This window comes from Diabrotica undecimpunctata, chromosome 5 (assembly GCF_040954645.1).
Source record: "Diabrotica undecimpunctata isolate CICGRU chromosome 5, icDiaUnde3, whole genome shotgun sequence".
NCBI classification, from domain to species: Eukaryota; Metazoa; Arthropoda; class Insecta; order Coleoptera; family Chrysomelidae; genus Diabrotica; species Diabrotica undecimpunctata.
Genome location: NC_092807.1, coordinates 45,107,634 through 45,128,676, shown reverse-complemented (window position 1 = coordinate 45,128,676; position 21,043 = coordinate 45,107,634). Strand labels below are relative to the sequence as shown.

General features: G+C 32.8%; 1 protein-coding gene across 3 annotated transcripts in view; it reads left to right on the top strand.

The window, feature by feature from the left end:
• The window catches only part of LOC140441284 (corticotropin-releasing factor-binding protein), a 447,599-nt gene that overhangs the window by 359,399 nt on the left and 67,157 nt on the right, over positions 1-21,043 (top strand). For all 3 annotated transcript variants that reach the window (XM_072531901.1, XM_072531902.1, XM_072531903.1), the window contains one exon: positions 6,380-6,590. In XM_072531901.1, coding sequence (XP_072388002.1) covers positions 6,380-6,590 — 211 coding nt within the window. The remainder of the gene's footprint in view (positions 1-6,379; positions 6,591-21,043) is intronic.

Genomic DNA, 21,043 nt, shown 5'->3' with positions numbered 1-21,043 from the left:
TCCCATATTTCTCATGTCTTTATCGATGTTATCATGGAACCTTGTTCTGGGTCTTCCTCATCTTCTCTGACCAATGGGTCTATAAAAGGGCGTTTTCTAGCTGGGCTATTTTTTTTCATTCTCATTACATGCCCTATCCACCACAGATGTCCGATCTTAATATGTTTTACGATATCGGGTTCCTGATATATTCTCTGTCCAGGTCTCTGAACCATATGTTAGGACTGGGCGTATTATTGTTTTGTAGAATTTTGTTTTCAGGAAATGCAGGGGTACTCAAAACTATAAAAAATACAGGGTGTCCCATTTGAAATATTGAAAATACATTTTATTGGGCACTCCCTGTATACAAAATTTGGTCTGTTGCTACATCGTTGGTCGGTACAGATAAACTAATACAACTTTTAATTGAAACTTTTTTTTGTATTCCCGAAATTAATGGAAAATAAGTAGGGGTCAAAATATAATGAGAAACCCGGTACATCAAGTACAAAAAACTCTTTGTACTTACTTTATTGAAACACTGATAGTCCATAGACACTTTTTTGTATAAATAACACAGCCCGAGATGATTTTTGGTGTTTTGAGATTGACATGTAACTTTAGTTAATAAGGATAAGCTGATTCTGAATATGAATTTGGTTTAAGCCCATCACGTCAAAATTTTTCACAAAATTTAAAAAAAAACTTTGTGAGATATTATGTACTAGCGCAAAGAAACACCTTATTGATATTTAGTAAATTACATTAAAATTATTTCTTTAAAATACATACTTATATTTCGAAAGAAAATATTTTAATACGTTATGTTAATATCATTTTAATGGCAATAGATAGAGTTAGTTAGCGTCAGTTGTTTGTAGCATCGAGTTGTATTTTGTTTTATGAGTGTCTATCGCGTCACAATGTCACCAAGAAAGTGTAAGAATAGTGCTGATATATTTTGTTACGTGTGTGGTGATTGACCAATAGGAAAGCATCAATGAAACAGAACAGACTTTATAAAGAAAACTTATCAGGTTTACTTAGGTGTAAAACTTGGTGATCAGGACACACCTTGGGCTCCACACAAAGTGTGCTTTCAGTGTGTCGAACTACTGAGAAAATGGTTAAAAGGTACACGCAACTCTTTATTCTTTGGAATTTCTATATTATGCAGGGAACCAAAAAACTATGTAGACGACTCCTATTTTTGCTCCTGCGATATCAAGGGTTTCAATTCAAAAAATAAACACAAAATTCAATATCCTGATTTACCTTCTGCTAAACGACCTGTATCTCATAGACCAGGATCCCTATTCCTTCACCTTTTCTTCACACCATCCAACAGCAATCATCGGATGAAAGTTCAGAAGAAAAAACCGATGAAGACAAATTCAATCCTGAGATAGACCAACCTCAAAAGTTTATCCAAGATGAACTAAATGACTTAGTAAGAGACTTGGGCCTATTAAAGGATGCTGCACAAATCTTAGGATCACGACTGAAAGATAAAAATCTATTGACTCCAGAGTATTTTTATCAAAAGGGCTCATCATTGGTGTATTGACATAATATTCCTGAAGTAGTCATGAAACTGGGATCTGATAATTAATTACGATTTCAGATCATGGCGGTTATTTATTAATTCTTCTAAGAGAAGTCTAAAGGGTGTCTTTTTGCACAATGGTAATACTTGCGCCTTAATGCCTGTTGCTAATTTCGTGCAACTCAAAGAAACATATGAGAATCTTGAGCTGTCGCTAAATAAAATTAAGTATAGCGAATATTGTAAGCAACTCTGTAGAGATCTTAAAATAATATTCATGCTTTTGGGTCAGCAGTCTGGATTCATAAATTATCCATGTTTTTTGTGCGAGTGGGACAGTCGTGCAAGAAATTTTCATTACGTTAAGAAAGAGTGGCCACTCAGAGAAAGACTTGTACTGGGACAAAAAAATGTGCAACAGGATACACTATTTGACCCAAATTTAGTTAAAGAAGGAATTTTTGTAGGCCCTCGAATTCAAACATTAAAATCGGACAGATTGTTCCAGAATACAATGACTCAGGATAAATCTGAAGCATGAAGTTTTTTCCTAGAAGTCATAAACGGTTTCCTTGGAAACAATAATTCTTAAAACTATAAAGAAATTGTAACCAACTTGGTCGAAAATTATAAAAAACTGGGATGCAATGTGAGCATCAAACTTCATTTTCTGGATTCTCACGTTGACTTTTTACCCGAAAATCTTGGAGCTGTCAGCGAGGAGCAGGAAGAGAGGTTCTATCAAGATATAAAGAAGATGGAAAGACGTTACCAAGGAAGATGGGATATATGAATGATGGCTGATTACTGCTGGTCCTTGAAGAGAGACTCGATCACAAAAATCCATGAAAAGAAGGCCACAAAAGGCAGATTTCATGGAAAAAGAGAACGGTTTTATTAAAAAAATAAACAAATATTTTCTAACGTGGGTTATACTGAATTTTTTTTTTAAGAACAACTCAATTTTGCAGTATAATTTTGTATTAAATAAAGTTTTAATCAACATTTTCTCAGTATTTTTGGCTGTTTATATGAAAAATTTCAAACACACGTTTATTGAAAACCTGATGTGCTGGAAACAACTAAGTACAGATTCGTAATAAGCACATCCCATTTACTATAGGACACCTAAACTTAAAACATTTTTTTATAAAAAAAATGTAGGCCTGTGTAATAGACAGTAATATAAAATACACCGTTCGTATAAGTGTAAGGGTGGCCGCACACAGAAAGAGCAAAACTGTTTTAGTCAAAAACGTTTTTGTTTGAAACTAAAACGTTTTTGTTTCCACAAGAAACATTTTGTTTTCAAGAGAAACAAAATGTTTGCACAAACCATACTGCAATCAGTTTTATTAAAGATGTCGACAGATAACGACTAAATTGCACTAGTTTTCTGGCAGTGGTTCCTCCTAGAGGACAAAAAAACGCAAAATAAAAGACAATTTTGGGTGCATCCTATAAATGAGAAAAGAATCTGGCCTCAATCAGTACAATTAATTTTTCTGCATCCACTTTCATGTTACACACAATATAACCACGCAAAATATCGCTGTTTCCACATGTGCTTCTTGTTGACTACTCGAGCCGTTTCAAGAAGGAATTCCAAAAACACGTTGCGCCTGCGTAAATTGAAATGTTTCCTCACAAAACCACGATCCGGTAATCAACATCAAACAGACTGACTGAAACTAAATGAGCCTAAACATGCTTTAGACACACGACTAATCAGTGTGCGTCAGCTCATTTCATTTATAGGAAACATCAGCATCAGACTCGTTTAGTCAAAAACGTTTTTGACTAAAACAGTTTTGCTCTTTCTGTGTGCGGCCACCCTAATGTTCGTTATAGTCAAAGTCTTATCTTATCACAATATGTATGTCATAAAAAATAATATTTCATTAGGTAGTATCTAGAGTATTAGAAATTTAATTAAACATATATTGGCCTAGCCTAATTAACCGTTCTCATAAGTTATATACAGTTATTATTTTCTGTAAAATATGAATATTATGTACCTAATCCCTATTTTATATTATTATTACGAGCTATTAAATTGAAATGACAGGCTGGGATGGGATAATGTTTATTATATATTATATGGACAAAAGTTTACGGATTATGGTTATTTATGTCATTGAATACATTTAATATTTGTCCGAACCGATACGATTATGTACGTCAAGGCTTTTAGATGCTAATTTGCTAAAAGCGGCCCTAAATGTAGTAACATATTTCAGTTAGTTTGTACAGTTATGTATGACATATAAGTTAGGCATAAAAGTTAGGGATAAAAGAAAAAGAAAACAAAAGAAAAATTGCTCACACAATAACTTTTACGCTACTAGTAGTTTAAGTATTGTAAGCGTGAAAAAGGATGAGTTTTCAATTAAAATATTATAGTTAAAAAAATTGTTATGCTAATTGATCTTTACCAAAGCCATCTAATTAAGTAAAAAAGGGGGGTCTCCAAACCTTCTCCTCCCGTCAATTGGGGCAGTACCTGCCTCAGTTGACGCCAGCATCTTGGTATACACGCTTGAGAATATTTTGCTCTTATATCTCTTTTGATACTTAAGACCGTTTTTCCTCAATTCCAATGATACCGTACTCTTGAATCAGTATTAATGAGCATGGTGCCTCGTTGAATTTCTAACTTGGTTCTTTTGCTCTTTTGACCAACCATTCTGATATTTTTTAGATGTTTAATGACTATTACATAATTTAAATTTTACCAATTTGCTCATATTCTATTAACATATTAGTGCATTACTCATTTTATAACTAGTGGCTTTTATTTTTTACCTATTTTAAAATGGATCTAACTTAATGGATCAGAAGAAGTCTGTATATTAAATTCTTTCTTTCTCCCCTTTCTTTTACCCTAACAGGGTGTCGGAGTATATTAAATTTAAAACTACAAAATGTTTTAAGTAACTACGAAAGTGACAAAAATATTTAAAGTGATATAATTGCACTTGAAGATCTTAACGATAAATACGTGAATACAGAAAATGTAGTGTAACAGATCGCTTTGCTATTGCGCAACTTCGATCGAATATTGAAAATCTCAAGAAAAAATTATCTATAATATTAGTGATACAGCTTATTTGAATTCGAGTAGAGAGCCCTTCTACGAAATGGTTAATAGCACAGACAATAGACTATCTAACTGTAGTGCTAAATAACTCTAAACTTAGAACGGGGAAAAATTTTATTATCTAAAAAGCTTGCTCCTTCTTTAGATTTAATTTTAAGTCTCAGCCTGAATAATCAGATTTCAAACGTTGCTGTAGATATTTTATAAAGACATGACGGCAATTTTTAATTATTAATTTCTTTGTACCAAACTACGGTAAAACAAAAAAGTTTATCAAAAAGTAAAGCTAATTATTTGAGGGAATTCTATAATACCTCTCGTAAATATGGTTTAATAAATAATATAGGTTATGCTCCTAAAATCAAATTTAAATGTTTAATTATATTTTTACTAGAACAAAAACTTTACATCAATTCTAGGAAAGCGTTTGAGAGTGAGCGGAATACAGGAATCATTCCTACTACGAAAGAATTTTTTGAATTTTTTAAATAAAAGACAATCCGTTTTAGAAAGTTAAAATCTTATTAAACCTAATTCTTCAAAATCTTATTTCAGACAGAATGACAGTTGAAAAAATAAAGTTTCATTAGTTTTTATTGTAAATAACCTTTAACGTCAATCTTTCAACTTCCGTACCGATTGCTTTTATTGTAAAGAGTCTGGTCATTTTATTTATGAACGTTCCAAATTTATAACTTTAAAAACCCTAGAAGGATATTAATTTGTTAAATCTAAGAAATATTGCATAACTTGCCTCAGTACCACTTAAACAATATCACAATGTAAATCCTCAAAAAGATGCTCTACTTGTGGGAAACCTCACCACACTTTTCCATTTTGTTAATCAATCAAACTCATCCCCTAGTCCTAGGGATGGCGGTTTTTGACAAAACACCGGTTTTCGGTTATACCGGTTTTTTTTTTGCTTACCGTTTAACCTGGCGGATTAGATTTGGTGAGGACAATGCTGGTGTTTCGAAATGTTCAATGTAGATATCAACTATTACGGGAGAGAGGGGGGATCCCATTGGGGCACCTTTGATTTGACGATAGAAATGATTTTGGAATGAAAAATATGTATTAGAGTATTAGACATGCAGTGATTTATAAGAGACAATGTGTCTTGGGGATATGATGTTTAGAATCCAAGATGGAAATGGTTTTATCGATGGGAATGTTGGTGAATAAAGAAACAATTCAAAACGAACTAGTATATCTGAGGGTGAACTAGTATATCAGTTCTTCCCGAGAACCTAGATAACACTAATATCGCTTTATTGATACCGATTCAAACGCGAAAGGTTTGACTTCGTGCTTCAACTCCATACTATTTGGCTTCTTATTTATCAGAGCCAAAGCACGCTTTTGTTGAAAGCTTCTAATAATGGAAAGTCATTCGAACTCATAATGGGAAAGTCGAAGAAGAAGAAAACATTTTCAAACCCTTTTAGTTGAACAAACCATCTAATAAAAATTTTTTTAAATAATAAATAATTTTAAAGTCATAAATTTTTTTATTTCTTTTTATGCTAAAGAAGGGACTAAAAAAATCCTAAGACCCAGTGCAAGTTTTTCTTACAAAAACGATATCAGAAATAAGTAAAACAATATTATGTATTAAGCAGAACATATAGCGTCTTAAACCTATTTATTCTTTATATTGGTTTTTACAAGTATAATGGAAAACCTAATGACTGTTTATCTTATGAGATTATTTATACAATTTTTTGTTAAGATACTAATATTTTCAGGTAGTAGATGGATGGGAATTGAAGGGAGAATTTTTTCCAAGCAGTCGAGACCATCAGAAACCGTTGAGAGCGCGATTTAACGAGTTTTGTGGAGAAAGGAAAATAAAGAAAGTTTTCACGAGTTCCCAAAATGTAGCACTGATACAATACAGGATGCCTGCCCGAGGGACTAGTTTCAGCTTTACCGTAAGATTTGTGAAGAACCCTACACGTAAGTTAAATTCGTGTTTTTCTTAAAAGAGAAAGCGCCTGAGATATTTTTTGTTCATTAAATATTGTATGTTTTCAATTTTATACTGTACGCCGTTCTTGCACATTTGATTTAAAAACCGATTCTTAAAGTATTCTAAATCACTTTTTGGCATTAGGAGTTTATCATAAATAATTCCTATTTCTTTTCAATCTGTAATAATAATACAATAAGTAAATTGTGTAATTACTTTACAAGTGTCAGGCAAGAAGTTATCCCATAACAATTTCTTATTATAATTTAATTTTAACAAGAATTATTTGTAAATTTGGATCAACACAAATATATAAAAATAACTCAGTTTACAAAATCTTGTTGAAAGATCACTAGCCCAGTCTGGTTAAAAAAAAAGGTGGAAAAATGTTTCGCAGATATCTGAAGCTTTTAAGACATAGGTGGGGGATACTAGATGATGAATAGATGAAAAGATACTCCTAGTTTTACCTTGCGTTTTTTGACGTGACAACGTCTTAAATTAGGTTGTGGCTCGGAGTCACTCATGAAAAAGTGTAACGCCCGCTCACGTCTGTTACGATGAGTCACCGAACGAGAGAGAGGCCCGCCGGACCGGCGAATGCCTTGCGTCTCTCTCCCACTCAAACATGATCGGCCCGCTGCGCGCGCAGCACTAGAGAATTAGGCGCGTTGAATCGGTGAAAATCACTCAAATAGAAATTAGTTAAGTTTAAGTTTACATGTACAATGTTTTAGTAAACAAAATATATTTCTATAGTTAAAATTTGTGCAATTCTTATTTTCATTCAATTCCTTGTTCCTATTGTGCAATTTAATAATATTCATATCAATAAATATTCTACCGAGAAAAAGACGTTGTCACGTAAAATCTTCGCCCGTAAAACCGACTTTACAGGCAACCGATTTTTTTAAGCAATAATTTATGGTCACAATTTGATTTTTTGTCTATACATTTTTTCCCTTATATTTTAAATAAACAATATTTATGTCATTTTTTTATGTCAAGAATATCTTTATTTTCCCGTTTTTTTAAATAAAATTGATAAATAATTTACAGAGATATTTGCAGAAAAGCAATTTTTTTGCACTAATTTATAAATTTTATTAATTTTTTTATTAACAAAATAAAATGGTATTAATACATTTAAACATTAAGGAATTACCATCTTTTAGATTTGTACGAAATTTCCCCCCGATCAGTCAAATATTTTATAAGTTATTTAATTTGTTTATCCCTGAGGCTAATTATTTAAACTATTGAGCTTGCCCTATGCATGATGCTAGACACATTCAGAAAATTTCATAGGATTCTTTAAGACTTAGACTATCTCAGAAGTTAAATGCATATTGAGTTTTCATCGAAATTATTTACAAAATAAACGTTTGAAAAAGGGGTATGTTTTTTACTTATAAACAATTGTAATAACTTCTATATTTTTTAAGCTACAGACTTGTACGTACAACCATTGGATAGCTGGTAAAAAAGCTCACATTATAAAATAAAAAACCTTCTATGGCCAATAGGAACGAAGTTAGTGACTATTTTTAAAAAAATCATCTCCATTGTTTATAAACATTAAGAAGTAAAATTTGCACAATGACAATCTAAACTTTATATTGAAACTTATAGCTATAAAATTTATCTAATTTTTAGAAACGACGGTACTTTCGAAAGATCGACATAGGAAAGTGGAGAGGATATCTCTGTTTCAGCTCCGTTTTTTTTTCGGCATCGGAACTTCAAATTGCAACACGTAGGAAAAATTTACATTATCTTGGCTTCCTTTGCAGCTGCAAGCCTCTTTTTTTATTCTGGGGTAGCTCGTCGAAATATGAATACCTACATAGTTTTCACTGGCCAGAAAATATGGGAAAACTCGGAAAAATTGAGTCCATTTGGAATTCACCCTAAATACTTACTTTTTTTTAATTTGCTCGAATAGTCTGTCGCAGTATTAATAATGATGACATAATTTTCACCCCCCTATAAATCTCGGAAAATTCCGGAAAATCAACATATGTTTTTTCATTTTATATCAATGATGTAATAATACTTATATATTTTATAAATTAAATTTCAGGTAATTTTTTACACATTATATTATTATATTCCTTATATCAATTATAATTGTTTGTATTTTTATAATTAACAATATTGATTTTTATTCTGTTTTTCTTACAAATATGATATACAATATTAATCTAATCTGTCTTACTGCTTTGATAAAATAAGTCAATTTTTTCATCACTTGCCTTATTAAATTTTGCAATGTTTATTGAACTTTATTTTTTTTTTATTTTCTTTACATACATTGGTTTAAAAGTTAAAATTTGGTTCATTTATTCGACTTCACTGTCAGGTCTGAACCTTTTTGTTGCAGGTTGTTTGTCTTCACTTATTAAGTCAGTCTTTCCATACATTAACATAATAATGGGCGATCTTAATGCCAAGGTGAGTCAAGGTAAGGTAGGAGAACAAGTAGGAACATATGGGTTTGGAAACAGAAATGACAGAGGAGATCGATTGATTCAATTTTGCCAAAGTGAAGACTTCGTAATAACAAATACCTTTTTCAAATTACCTCCTCGATGGTTATATACATGGACATCTCCACAACATACCAAAGAAAAAATAGTGAGAAATCAAATAAACTACATTATGATAGCAAGGAGGTATCATAATGCTGTTAAATGTACTAAGACGTACCCAGGAGCTGATATAGGCTCAGATCATAACCCGGTAGTTACTGTGATAGAGGCGAGACCAAAAAAGATTAGAAGACCACACAGAAAGGCACTAGATTTAAATAAACTTAGAAACAAAAATATACGACAAGAAACAGGAGAAGAAATAAATGAAAACCTCCGTTCAGTGCAGCAATAAATTAACGATACAAACAACGTTAACCAAAAATTTAAGTACATAAATACAGCTATACAAACAGCAGGAAAGAAACATCTTACAAAAACAACAACAAAGAATAAGGGGTGGATGACATAAGATATACTAGACTTGATGGAACAAAGAGGAAAAATGAAGAATTACCCAGACAAACACAAAGCAATAAATAAACACATAAAAAATAGAATAAAAGAAGCCAAAGAGGAGTGTTTTAAAGAACAATGTGAAGAAATGCAAACCTATGAGAAAAAGTACGATGCGTTCAATAAGCACAAAAAAGTAAAAGAGATAACAGGAAGCATAAAGAAATGCCAAATAGGTAAACTTAAAGACAAAGATAGAAATCTTATTGTAGATCTAGAGAATAAAATAAAAAGATGGACAGAATACCTGAATGAATTATTTGAAGACGATAGAAACAACTTAACTCAGATAATCAATGCAACTGGGCCAGACATATTGAAAGAAGAAGTAGAATACGCAATAAGAACGCTAAAAATGGAAAAACAAATGGACCTGATGAAATTCCTACAGAACTGCTGAAGCTTTTGAATGATAAATCCGTAACCATAATATTAAATTTTGCAGCGAGGAGCTAAAACAGTTTCCCCTCCACTTTCCTATGTCGATCTTTCGAAAGTAACTTCGTTTCGAAAGGTTTTAAGTTTGGAAAAATTGGATGAATTTTACAGCTATAAAATTCAATATAAACTTTGAATTTTCGTTCAAAATTTGTGAAAATTATACTTCTTAATGTTTATAAACAATGGAGATATAATTAACAAAAAAATTGTCGTTAACTTCGTTCCTATTGTTCATAGAACGTTTATTTTTTTTTGTTAAATGTGAGTTTTTTACCAGCTATCTAATGGTTGTACGTACAAGTTTGTAGCTTGAAAAATATAGAAGTTATTATAATTGTTTATAATTAAAGAACATACCCCTTTTTCAAACGTTTATTTTGTAAATAATTTCGATGAAAACTCAATATTCATTTAACTTCTGAGATATAGTATAAGTCTTAAAGAATCCTATAAAATTTGTTAAATTTGTCTAGCATCATTCATAGGGCAAGTTTAATGGTTTAAATAATTAGTCCCAGGGAAAAACAAATTGAATAACTTTTTAACTATTTGACCGATCGGGGGTAAATTTTGCACAAATTTAAAGGACGGTAGTTCCTCAATGTTGAAATGTATTAATAACATTTTATTTTGTTAATAAAAAAATTAATTATATTTATAAATTAGTGCAAAAAAACTGCTTTTTTTCAAATATCTCCGTAAATTATTTATCAATTTTAATTGAAAAAACGGGAAAATAAAGATATTCTTGATATAAAAAAATGATATAAATATTGTTTATTTAAATTATAAGGGAAAAAACTTATAGATAAAAAATCAAATTCTGACCATAAATTATTGTTTAAAAAAAACGCAAGGTAAAAATGGGAGTATCTTTTTATCTATTCGTCATCTAGTAACCCCCACCTATGTCTTAAAAGCTTCAGATATCTGCGAAACATTTTGCCGTGAAATCGATGATTTTTGTATAATCAGACTGGGCTACACTGGGTGTGTGTCGCTTTAGTTTTCGATATAATAATGGTCTCATAAAGATCGTTGCCAGATCGTTAGGATGGTGTCGCAGAGCATATTTTTAGGAGAAATTTGTGATCTCTTCTTTTTACAGTCTTGATTTGAATGCCATGCATAATGTACTGATTAGTTACATACCATGATGCATTTTTAAGACGTTTGATTGAAACCTCTCTAAGATATCTACATTAGATATCTTAGAGAGGATGTTGATCTCACTGGATGTTGATCCTTGCAACTAGATCCCATAACTCCAACTGGCTTTATGACTGATTTATAAACTAACAGCTTGTTATGTACCGATAATTGTGATCTTTTACATAGTAACCAGTAAAGTCTGTTAAGATTAAAGCCCAGTTTTTTTCGTTTCATAAATTTTAAAATTTTATAAATTCCATTCCTTCTTTCATGTAAACCGCCTCTTAAGGTGCATACCCAGGTATTTGCTATAAACTTTTAGTTGTTGTTTAGTTGTTTATTTACTGACGAATCGACAATATCTCCAAAAACTTAATGTTTGGACGCTTAATGTGAAAAACTTAATGTTTAAATAGGTATTTTGGGGAACTATATCGTCAGTTAATTTTTGATTGATGAAAATTTAACTTCTTCTTAAAGTTCCATCTCCTATTGGAGGTTGGATATCATAACGGCTATGGTCACTTTGTTGGCTGCTGCTCTAAAAAGTTGTAGTGAAATATAGTTAAACCATTCTCTAAGGTTCCTCAGCCAGGAGATGCGTCTTCTTCCTATGCTTCTTCTTCCTTGGATCCTTCCTTGCATAATAATTCTCAGCAGCTCATATTTTTCTCCTCTGGTTATGTGACACAAATACTCTAGTTTTCTTCTTTTTATGCTGTTCATAATTTCTAACTCCTTATTTAGACGTCGTAGTACCTCAGCATTGGTAATCCTTTTAAAATGGAAAATTTAACGGGCAATCAATATTTAGAATTGTTGCAAAATAAAATTATTCTGGCATTTCAATTACTTCCTGTTAACTTTGACGATATTTGATTTCAGTTCTGCGGTTGTCCTGCTCACAATAAACAAGCAGTTTAAAATTATTTAGAAACCATTTTTGAACACAAATTAATTTCTTCTCGTTTTACGATTAAGTGACTTCCCAGATCATCAGACTTATCGCCAAATAATTTTTTTCTATGGAAATATTTGAAAACAAGTGTTTATTAAGCGTTTAAAGAAGCAGCAAAAAATTTAGCGGAATTAAAGGGGAAAATAATTTAATTTTGTGGGAGCATCAGACCGGAACTTCTCAAGGATCTAAGAGTATCTCTGTACAACAGATTCGGTTTTTGCTCTTCAGAAAGAGGTGGAATATTTGAACCTGTGTTACGGTAAATCTTTGTTTTTGAATATTATTATTATTATGTTATTTTTGGAATATCTTTTCATTTTTATAAATCTACTTGTTTTCTTGCCATTTTGGCTATAAAACAACAATTTTTTTAATTAAATAATATTTTTACTTTCATCTACGTAAAAATGTACGTCTTTGACGAAATGACATTCACTCTAGCTGTGTTCCGTTCTAAGACGGAGGCATGCATAGATTGACCATGATCGTTTGCGAAGGTGCGGTTGTAGGATATCGACTGGAGAGGAATTCTAGTCAAACAAATGAGTTGATTGCAAATCAGGGAATGTCAGTTATTGTATTAAAAATCATATGTTTCGTTAAAAAATTTCCAAATCTATATATAAATAAACTTGGAAAACTCTTAATATCGATTTTTAAAAAGATTTATTCAAACAATTTTTAAAAGTAGAAGTTTCATGAAAGAGAACAGATTCTATTTACATGCTTTACAACACAAAATGATAAGAAATGCGATTCTAGCTAATTGGAGATATGCTGAAACAGTATACGCGTCTTGGACAATGTTCTATAACTATTTGCATACACTGCTGCTGATTATGTACTATAACTTATAACATCATCATGTGCAGCTTTATTAACCGTTTCCAATTACGGTGCAGCCTCCCTTATTTCAATGTTATTCTATGTTCTTATTATTATTCGACGATATCTTAGTTATTCGTTGTTCTTATAATTTTTGCTCATTTGCGCCCATATTTTTCTATCTTGTGCTATTCGAGACCACGTTGTTCCTGTTAATTTTCTTATATTATAATCCCATCTGAGATTCGCTCGCCTTTTTGGTCTCTTAGCGTTCCTGGGGTACCACATAGTTGTTCTAGTGGTCCATCTGTTGTCTGTTTTTCTTGCTATATGTCCTACCCATTGCCATTTCAGGGATTTTATTCTTTGGATTACATCAGTCACCTGGGTTTGCCTCCGTATTCATTCAATTCCTTTACGATCCCTCTTTGTTATCCCTAGCATACATCTTTCCATTGCTCTTTGAGTTACTTGGAATTTCGACGTTATTTCTTTCTTTAATATCCAAGTTTCACATCCATATGTCAAGACGGGTAATATGCATTGATCAAATATTCTCTTCTTGAGGTATAGTGGCATTTTTGACTTGAAGACTATGGAATTTCGTTTTAATGCTGACCACGCTTGTTTTATTCGTCTGTTGATTTCCGGAAGTAGTGATCCCGATTTATGTATGAGCTGTCCCAGGTATATGTATTCGTCTACTACTTCTAGCGAGGTTTCATAATTTTTATTTCCACGTTGGCGATCAGATCATTGCACAATATTTTAGTCTTTGCTAGGTTCATTTTTAGGCCTACCTCATTGCTGGCTATATTAAGGTCATTAATTTGTAGTTGTAATCCTTCAGGACTTCTAGCAATTAGAATGATGTCGTCAGCGAATCTAAGATGGTTTAGGTATTCTCCATCTATACATAGACCTTGGTTGTTCCAGTCTAATTTCCGGAAGATATTTTCTAAGGTTGCAGTGAAGAGTTTAGGGGATATGGTGTCTCCTTGTCGGACTCCTTTCTGAGTGGGAAATTCTGGGGTATTTCCATATATGCTTACTCTAGCTGTGGCCTCTTTGTATATATTTGCTAGCGTTTCGACATATGGTTTATCTACTCCTTGGTCGACAAGAGCTTCTATGACTGCTCTTGGGTATACGAAGTTAAATGCCTTCTCGAAGTCTATGAATGCGAATAGATCATATTCTTTTGTTCTGCTCATTACTTCTCTTAATCTAGAATCCCGTCTAGGACGGGAGAGATTTTTGTTTTGGTTCAGAGCAGTGGCTATACCGTTCTGACAAGACCTAAAGAGGTCAAAATACGTATAAGCGGTTGTCGCTGCCTTGTATCAGAACACAAATCTAATACCGTCCATTATGTTTTATTACTTACTTCGGTTGGAGTACCAGAAACTGAATTCACTAAGAATTTTAACCAGAATGAACGGCATGTGGAATGCAATTTTAGATTCCCTTGCCGAGTAATTTATCCAGCTGTTTGTTTCGCAAATTTTAGGAAACACAGTGGTAAAAATTTGAATTCGGTTTCGCTAGGTAGAAATCGTTTGATTTCTCTTTTTGTTTTACTTCTCTTAATGTTTGAATATGATCCATTGTGCTGAAGCTATTTCTAAAGCCTGCTTGCTCTCGGGGTTGTGCAGCGTCAAGTGTGTTCTGTATTCTGTTATTAATGATTTAGGTGAATACCTTGTATATCACAGGCAGCAAGCTGATGGGTCTATAATTTCTAATGTCTTCCTTGCTACCTTTCTTGTGAATGAGGATTATGTTGGCTGAATTCCACTTTTTCGGAATATGTCTCGATTTTAGGCAGTTTGTGTATATTTTTGCTAGGATTTTCCAAGTTGTTTTACCAGCAATCTTTAGAAGTTCGGCTGTAACAGCGTCATTACCGGCTGCCTTGCCGTTCTTCATGTTCTTAAGAGCTGCCTCTACCTCATCCACGAGAACATCTGGTACATCTTCTTGAACAGCAATTTCTTCTTCGCCTATTTCTTGTACTTCCGGAGCTTTATATAGACCCTCGTAGAATTCGGTTACATGTTTTATTATTTCAGCCCTATTTGTGATCCTTTTGTTGTTGTTCCCCAATGCATTTGCTTTCTACCGATTGCCAACTTACTCTTGATTTTCCTATAGCTTTTACGCTTCTCGATTGTATTTTGTACAAGTCGTTCATTGTAGGTTTTTATATCTTCTGTGATATTTTTCCGTATTGCTTTGCACAGTTCGGTATATTCAATTTTATTAATATTGGAGTTGATTTTCATTTCTCTTCGTTGTTTCAGGAGAGCTGTTGTTTCATCTGAAAGTTTTCTATTGCTGTTGTGTGCTTGTGATCCTCCAACTTCTTTGGCGCAAATTAAGATTATTTTTATTAAGTGTGTGCTATTCGTTGGGTCTTGTAATTTTTCTTGAATTAAATTTTGATAGCGTTCCGAGTTGTTGCTTAGGTTAGTGATATTTACCTCTGCAGTTGGTTTCTGGAGTAATTTCATTCTTTCTAGTTTAGTGTTTAGAACGACCCGATATCTAATTAGTCTGTGATCACTACCTGTTCGGAATTTGTTGAGCACACTTACATCCTTTATGGTTTTCAGCTTATTAGTTAGGATGAAATTTATTTCGTTCTTGGTAGTTGCATTGGGAGCTACCCATGTCCATTTCCTATTGAGGTTCTTCTTGAAATAGGTATTGGCGATTGAGAGGTTCTGGTAATGTGCGTATTGAACCAGTCTCTCTCCCCTTTCATTTCTTTCTCCAATGCCAAAGTTGCCGACACATTGTTCTTGATTTGATTGTTTACCCACTTTGGCATTAAAGTCCCCGACTAGATACTTAAATTGGCTTTTGTTCTTGTTAAGCACCTCAGTTATTTCATTGTAAAATTCCTCTATTTCCTTATTGGAGTGGGATATGGTTGGTGCATATACTTGCACAATTTGGATAGTGTATCTACTGGATAGTCTTAGACTTAGACTAGCTACTCTGTCTAAGGTTCTTGCTATGTCGACTATCCTATCCTTCCATTTCTTATTAATTAGGAACCTCACTCCACTTGTTCGTCCATTTTCTGTTCCTTTGTGATAGAGGATGTTGCCCGATTCAAGTTCTATTAACTCTTCGTCCTTCCGTCTTACTTCGCTTATTCCGAAGACGTCCCATTTAATATTGACTGCTTCATTTTCTAACTCTATGAGTCTTGCCTGGTTCGCTAACGACCTGAAGTTATAGGTCGCTACGTATAGTGTTGTTGTTCTGGCTGGGTTGTGGTTTAGACTCCGCAGATTCTTAGCACCCTCTGCCCTCCTGACTGGTTCCCGAGAACTACCCATCTCGGGGTCAGAATGGGTAGTAGTGGGCAGTAGTCAGCGTCTCGGGGCCTACGGAGAATGAGGGCCGCGGCTTTCTTTTTCCTTTATTCATAAGGGGTCGTGAGGCATACCTTACCACGCTGCCTCAGGTCGGGTTGGTAGGGGGCAAGTGTTGTCGTACAATGGCTTTTGCCAGTTACCATTGAGTTGGTTTGGGAAATTGGTAGGATAGTAGGTATTGGGTAGGAATGGGGTTAGGACATGATTTCTCTCCATAGGAGTTAAGAGACAATCAACGCTCGCGATTCAGATCCCTGAAGTAAGTCTGTCCTCCACTGGGATTGTGGAGGAGTACCTACCCCAAATAACTTATAATATACTATACTATAATACACCCACTATAATATACCCTAATCAAGCTCTGAATTGAGCAACGTGGTCTTCGTAAAGCTTTTATCATCTACTTTTGTTAGCATTTTCGTTACACCCTTATTGGTTGACAGATATTTTCATTGTTTTTTTTTTAAGTTGGTCCTATTTTCAATATTTTTTCTTCCAAGAAAGATGCTTTCGTGCTATAGATATTTGTTTTACTCTCCACCTTTCCATTTTATATTTTGTTTTGTCTTCTTCCTTTTTTTGTTTGTATCATATGCGGTTAGGTTTTCCCTTTCGTAAATAGCTTCTCTGCGGTCGTTATTAATCTACTCTGTTTAATTTGTTGAGACATTTTGTTTTCTAGTTATTTGATGTATTTTGTTGTATGTTATACCGCCTTTACATGTTCAACAGACCCTAGTTTGTATCAAAGGAGAAGGTGAAGTTGTCTGTAATATAGGCATGTATTCTAGATATTCTTTAATAATTTATTTAACATTTTTCTATTATTTCATTTAACATTTTATATAAGCTAGTCCTCCTGTACATGTTTAATTTAAATTGAAAATAAATGTTTGGAGGAACGAATACAAAAAGTTTACCTACCTGCTACACTACGATAACTTTTAGATAAAGTTCATCGAGGACAAATTGAAAAAGTTTAAAATCTAGTTATAAAATAAGTTTTTGTCGTATCGTTAGTTAAACATAACTTTTTTACAACCTCAACGATAAGCCACAGGAATGCATAAGATGTAAATAGATTAATATTTTAAATTATATTATGTAAACATATCATGAATGAGTGAGATGTTATCAATATGTTCTTCACCCCAAAGCTGTCTAGGTGGATGGGTACTTCCACCCATTCCATAACCGAATTTTTAATATGTTTTTTATGCTTTTATGTCTTTTTTAATGAGTTTATCCCTCTTGTAATGGTATTTTTATAAAAATTTGAATAAAGCTCCAAAGATTGCTTTGTAATCCACATGCGTTTAGCAAGAAATTAAATGCTTTACACACCTTTAAATTTCTTTTATATCGATGCGAGTAGGTCACAATATTATGGGACCAATGAATACATCCAAAGACATGCCACAGGGAGCTGTTTAAGTCCACTATTTTTTATTCTGTACACACATGATTTGCACAATTTATGGTTTCCCAATATTACTTGTTTACAATATGCTGATAATATTGTCATGTATTCACAGAAGAAAACGTACATTGAATGATTTACTTAACTAAAACACATAATGTACAATTTTTTTTATTTAAAACTGCTTTAACCACAACGGTTATTAGCAATGGTCGATTTTACAGATAATATAAATATAAAAAAAAAATACAGAATACAATTAGATTTTGTTAATAAGTCCTGAGAAAACAAGAAAAAAGTATGGTACGATTGCGATGACTATGGTCACTTAGAATATCTTTTATTGTTGTAGTTTTATTGTAGTTCATATTGTCTTTCAAATGCTTAAAACGGACCCTCCACTAATCAGCGATGTACTGTTAGATCACTATCACATGCAACTTATAGTTTTCCCGTAGGCCAATTTATTTTAAAAAATATTTACTTTATTAAAAAATTACAAAATCAAAAAAGATCGTGATAATTTCGATATAATAAAAATGCAATGGTAAAATGATAATTAAGTAAATATAAAAATGCAAACTAATCTTATTACAAAGTTCATTAGAACACAAATCCTGGATCATCATTCTTAGGTGAATGACTATAACGAGGCCGGCTCCCATAACTCGCGTAACACAAGGCTTTGGGTTACTTCTGTAGTAGGAAAGCATGTGTGATCTTGGTGTGTCCTAATCGTAGTTTGGACATGAAGTTTTTAAGATTGTGACACTAACTTCCTTTGAAATGTGTTTCTTGTAAACATAGAATGAATGGATGATATTTATTTATAAGAATTTTAAGATCTTCTAAACGGGTATGGTACCCATTTAGGTTCCATTGAATAATAGAATCAAAAATAGTTTAATTAATAAGTCTCCGGAGAAGAATCGCTAGGATCATCGGTAGAAGTATTACTTAAAATTTGTTTTGTAATTTTGTTTTTAATTCTAGAACAACGGGATTTAAGATATCTTAAACTTAACATAGGATGTATTTTCTTTAGCAAGTCTATTAATCCTTTGATATCCTCCGAGTAAGTTCTGGCGACACTGAGAGGATCTAAAGAACCATGCGCATTTTTAAGAAAAGTGATCTGAGTTATCTTTTAAGAATTGACTGGTGCATTTGGTAAGATCTTCTACTAGGTTTCTGTTGTTTTTTGTTAAGTCTTTGGTTTTTTGCTTTGTGGCTTCGGTTCAGCGAAGGAATTTTCGTTATTTCTTATTTGGGGGGAAGGGGATATTATTTCAGATAGGTTTCGTTTAGGATGCTGGGACGAGGATGTATATTGATCAAAGGTATACATTTGAGTTTCATTGGGTAGGTTGCAGCTTATTGGAGTATGCTTATTTGGTTGAGAGGTAATGAATTTTCTAGATGTTTCAGCTTCAGTAAGGGGGCATTATGTAGAGGAATTTATCGACAAAGAAGCTAATTTTTGTACTGTAGTTTCAGTCTCAGTAGAAGAGGATTGTGTAGAAGAAATTGTCGAAAGGGGAGCTGATTGGTGTACTTCCTGTAGAGAGTTTAGATTAACATTATTATGGGTGACTGTTGTTTGAAGGAGTCTAATTATTTTTATTGGGACACTGAGGTGCAAAATGTTCTTGCTGCTTGTATAAGTAGCAAGATTGCTATAAATGTTGGATTTGAAGTCCCTATCCTGAGAAAATCAATTGGAGTTATTAGATGTATACTTCAGTTTTTCAGTTGTTCTTCCATAACGCTGTGCGGTACTTGAACATACGTTGGAAATAATCAATCGTTCATTTGGAGTTATTAGTCTTCGGGCTTAAATACGTTCTTGATTACTTACTACAATTCCATTGTCGTTTAATAGAAACTCATCGACTGTGTTCACTTTTAAAGAAGATACAAATACTATCATTTATAATTTTAGAAATAGAATGTATTTTTCTGGGATCCACTTTATTTACTGCGTTAAGGTAAACTTCAATATGAGAGTTTGGGAGTGAGTGAAGTGGAGTTGCTTGTCTTTTGTTTGGAAATTTATTTGTAGGTTGATTAAGAGCTGTAGAATATAATTTTGATGGTTGGTTTACTGCCAGAACTTTCCATGGTAGAAGTTCCCGCTGCTGGATCCATTTCTACGCTTGGGTTAAATAACCTAAATAGCCCTAGTGCTTATAATGGATCATTACCGGAAGGACTGGTAATTAACCTCACGCCAAATCGACAAAGTAGTTGTTCACCCTTGATTTTGTTATAGATGAAATAGTAAAATCAAACTTACAGTTTTTAGTCCAGAAGAAGTAACACTTTTACACAGCACCTTTTTTTAACTTTTAGGTATAAACAAAATTCTACATTTGAATCAAAAAAATTCAATATTTTGTCCAAAAAAATAAGCTTATATTAAATATCAAATATCGCTAATATCTAATATGTTTACTGTTGGGAGGTTTGATAGAGAATCAATGTACAACTTTGATAGCTGTATTTTGTAAAATGGCTTCACCATTTTGTAACAAAAGTGTGCTGTAGTATCTTTTTCTACACACCCTATTAAAAATGACACTGTATCCTTATAGGGCAATGCCATATTAATTGTTTCGGAATTCAAATAACCTAGTGTAATACTTGACAGAAAACTTCTTTGGAATCAACAGATTAACTACACAAGTAGTCGCTGCGAAAAAGGTATAAATGTACTTAAAATGCTCTGTAAGAGATCGTGGGGTGCAGAACTAAATATTGCATTTAGTTTTTATCGAGCATATATATAAGATCTATTATAAATTATGACTGTTTGTTATATGGGTCAGCTAGTATAACCAATTTACGCAAAATTGATAGAATATCCAATTTATTGGTTTAAAAATTATGTTAGGGTTACTGAAAAGTACTCCAAATAAAGCCACACTGGTTCTAGCCACTGAAAACCTGCTCTCATTACGCATAGAATTCCTAGCAAGCAAATACTTCCTAATCCAACGTTATCGGTGCACATATAATGGTAAAATAATTAATCAATTAAATACAGCTAATGTAACAACTACCTTTTTCTTAAAAAAAGAATTCCCTCCTCCTGCAAAAGCATTTGTAACTTGCAATAAACTTAAGTTAATAAATTCTCTTAAGTTTTATAATTAACTACAATCAATATTCATACTACAATCTTTGCCACAATCAATACCTACAC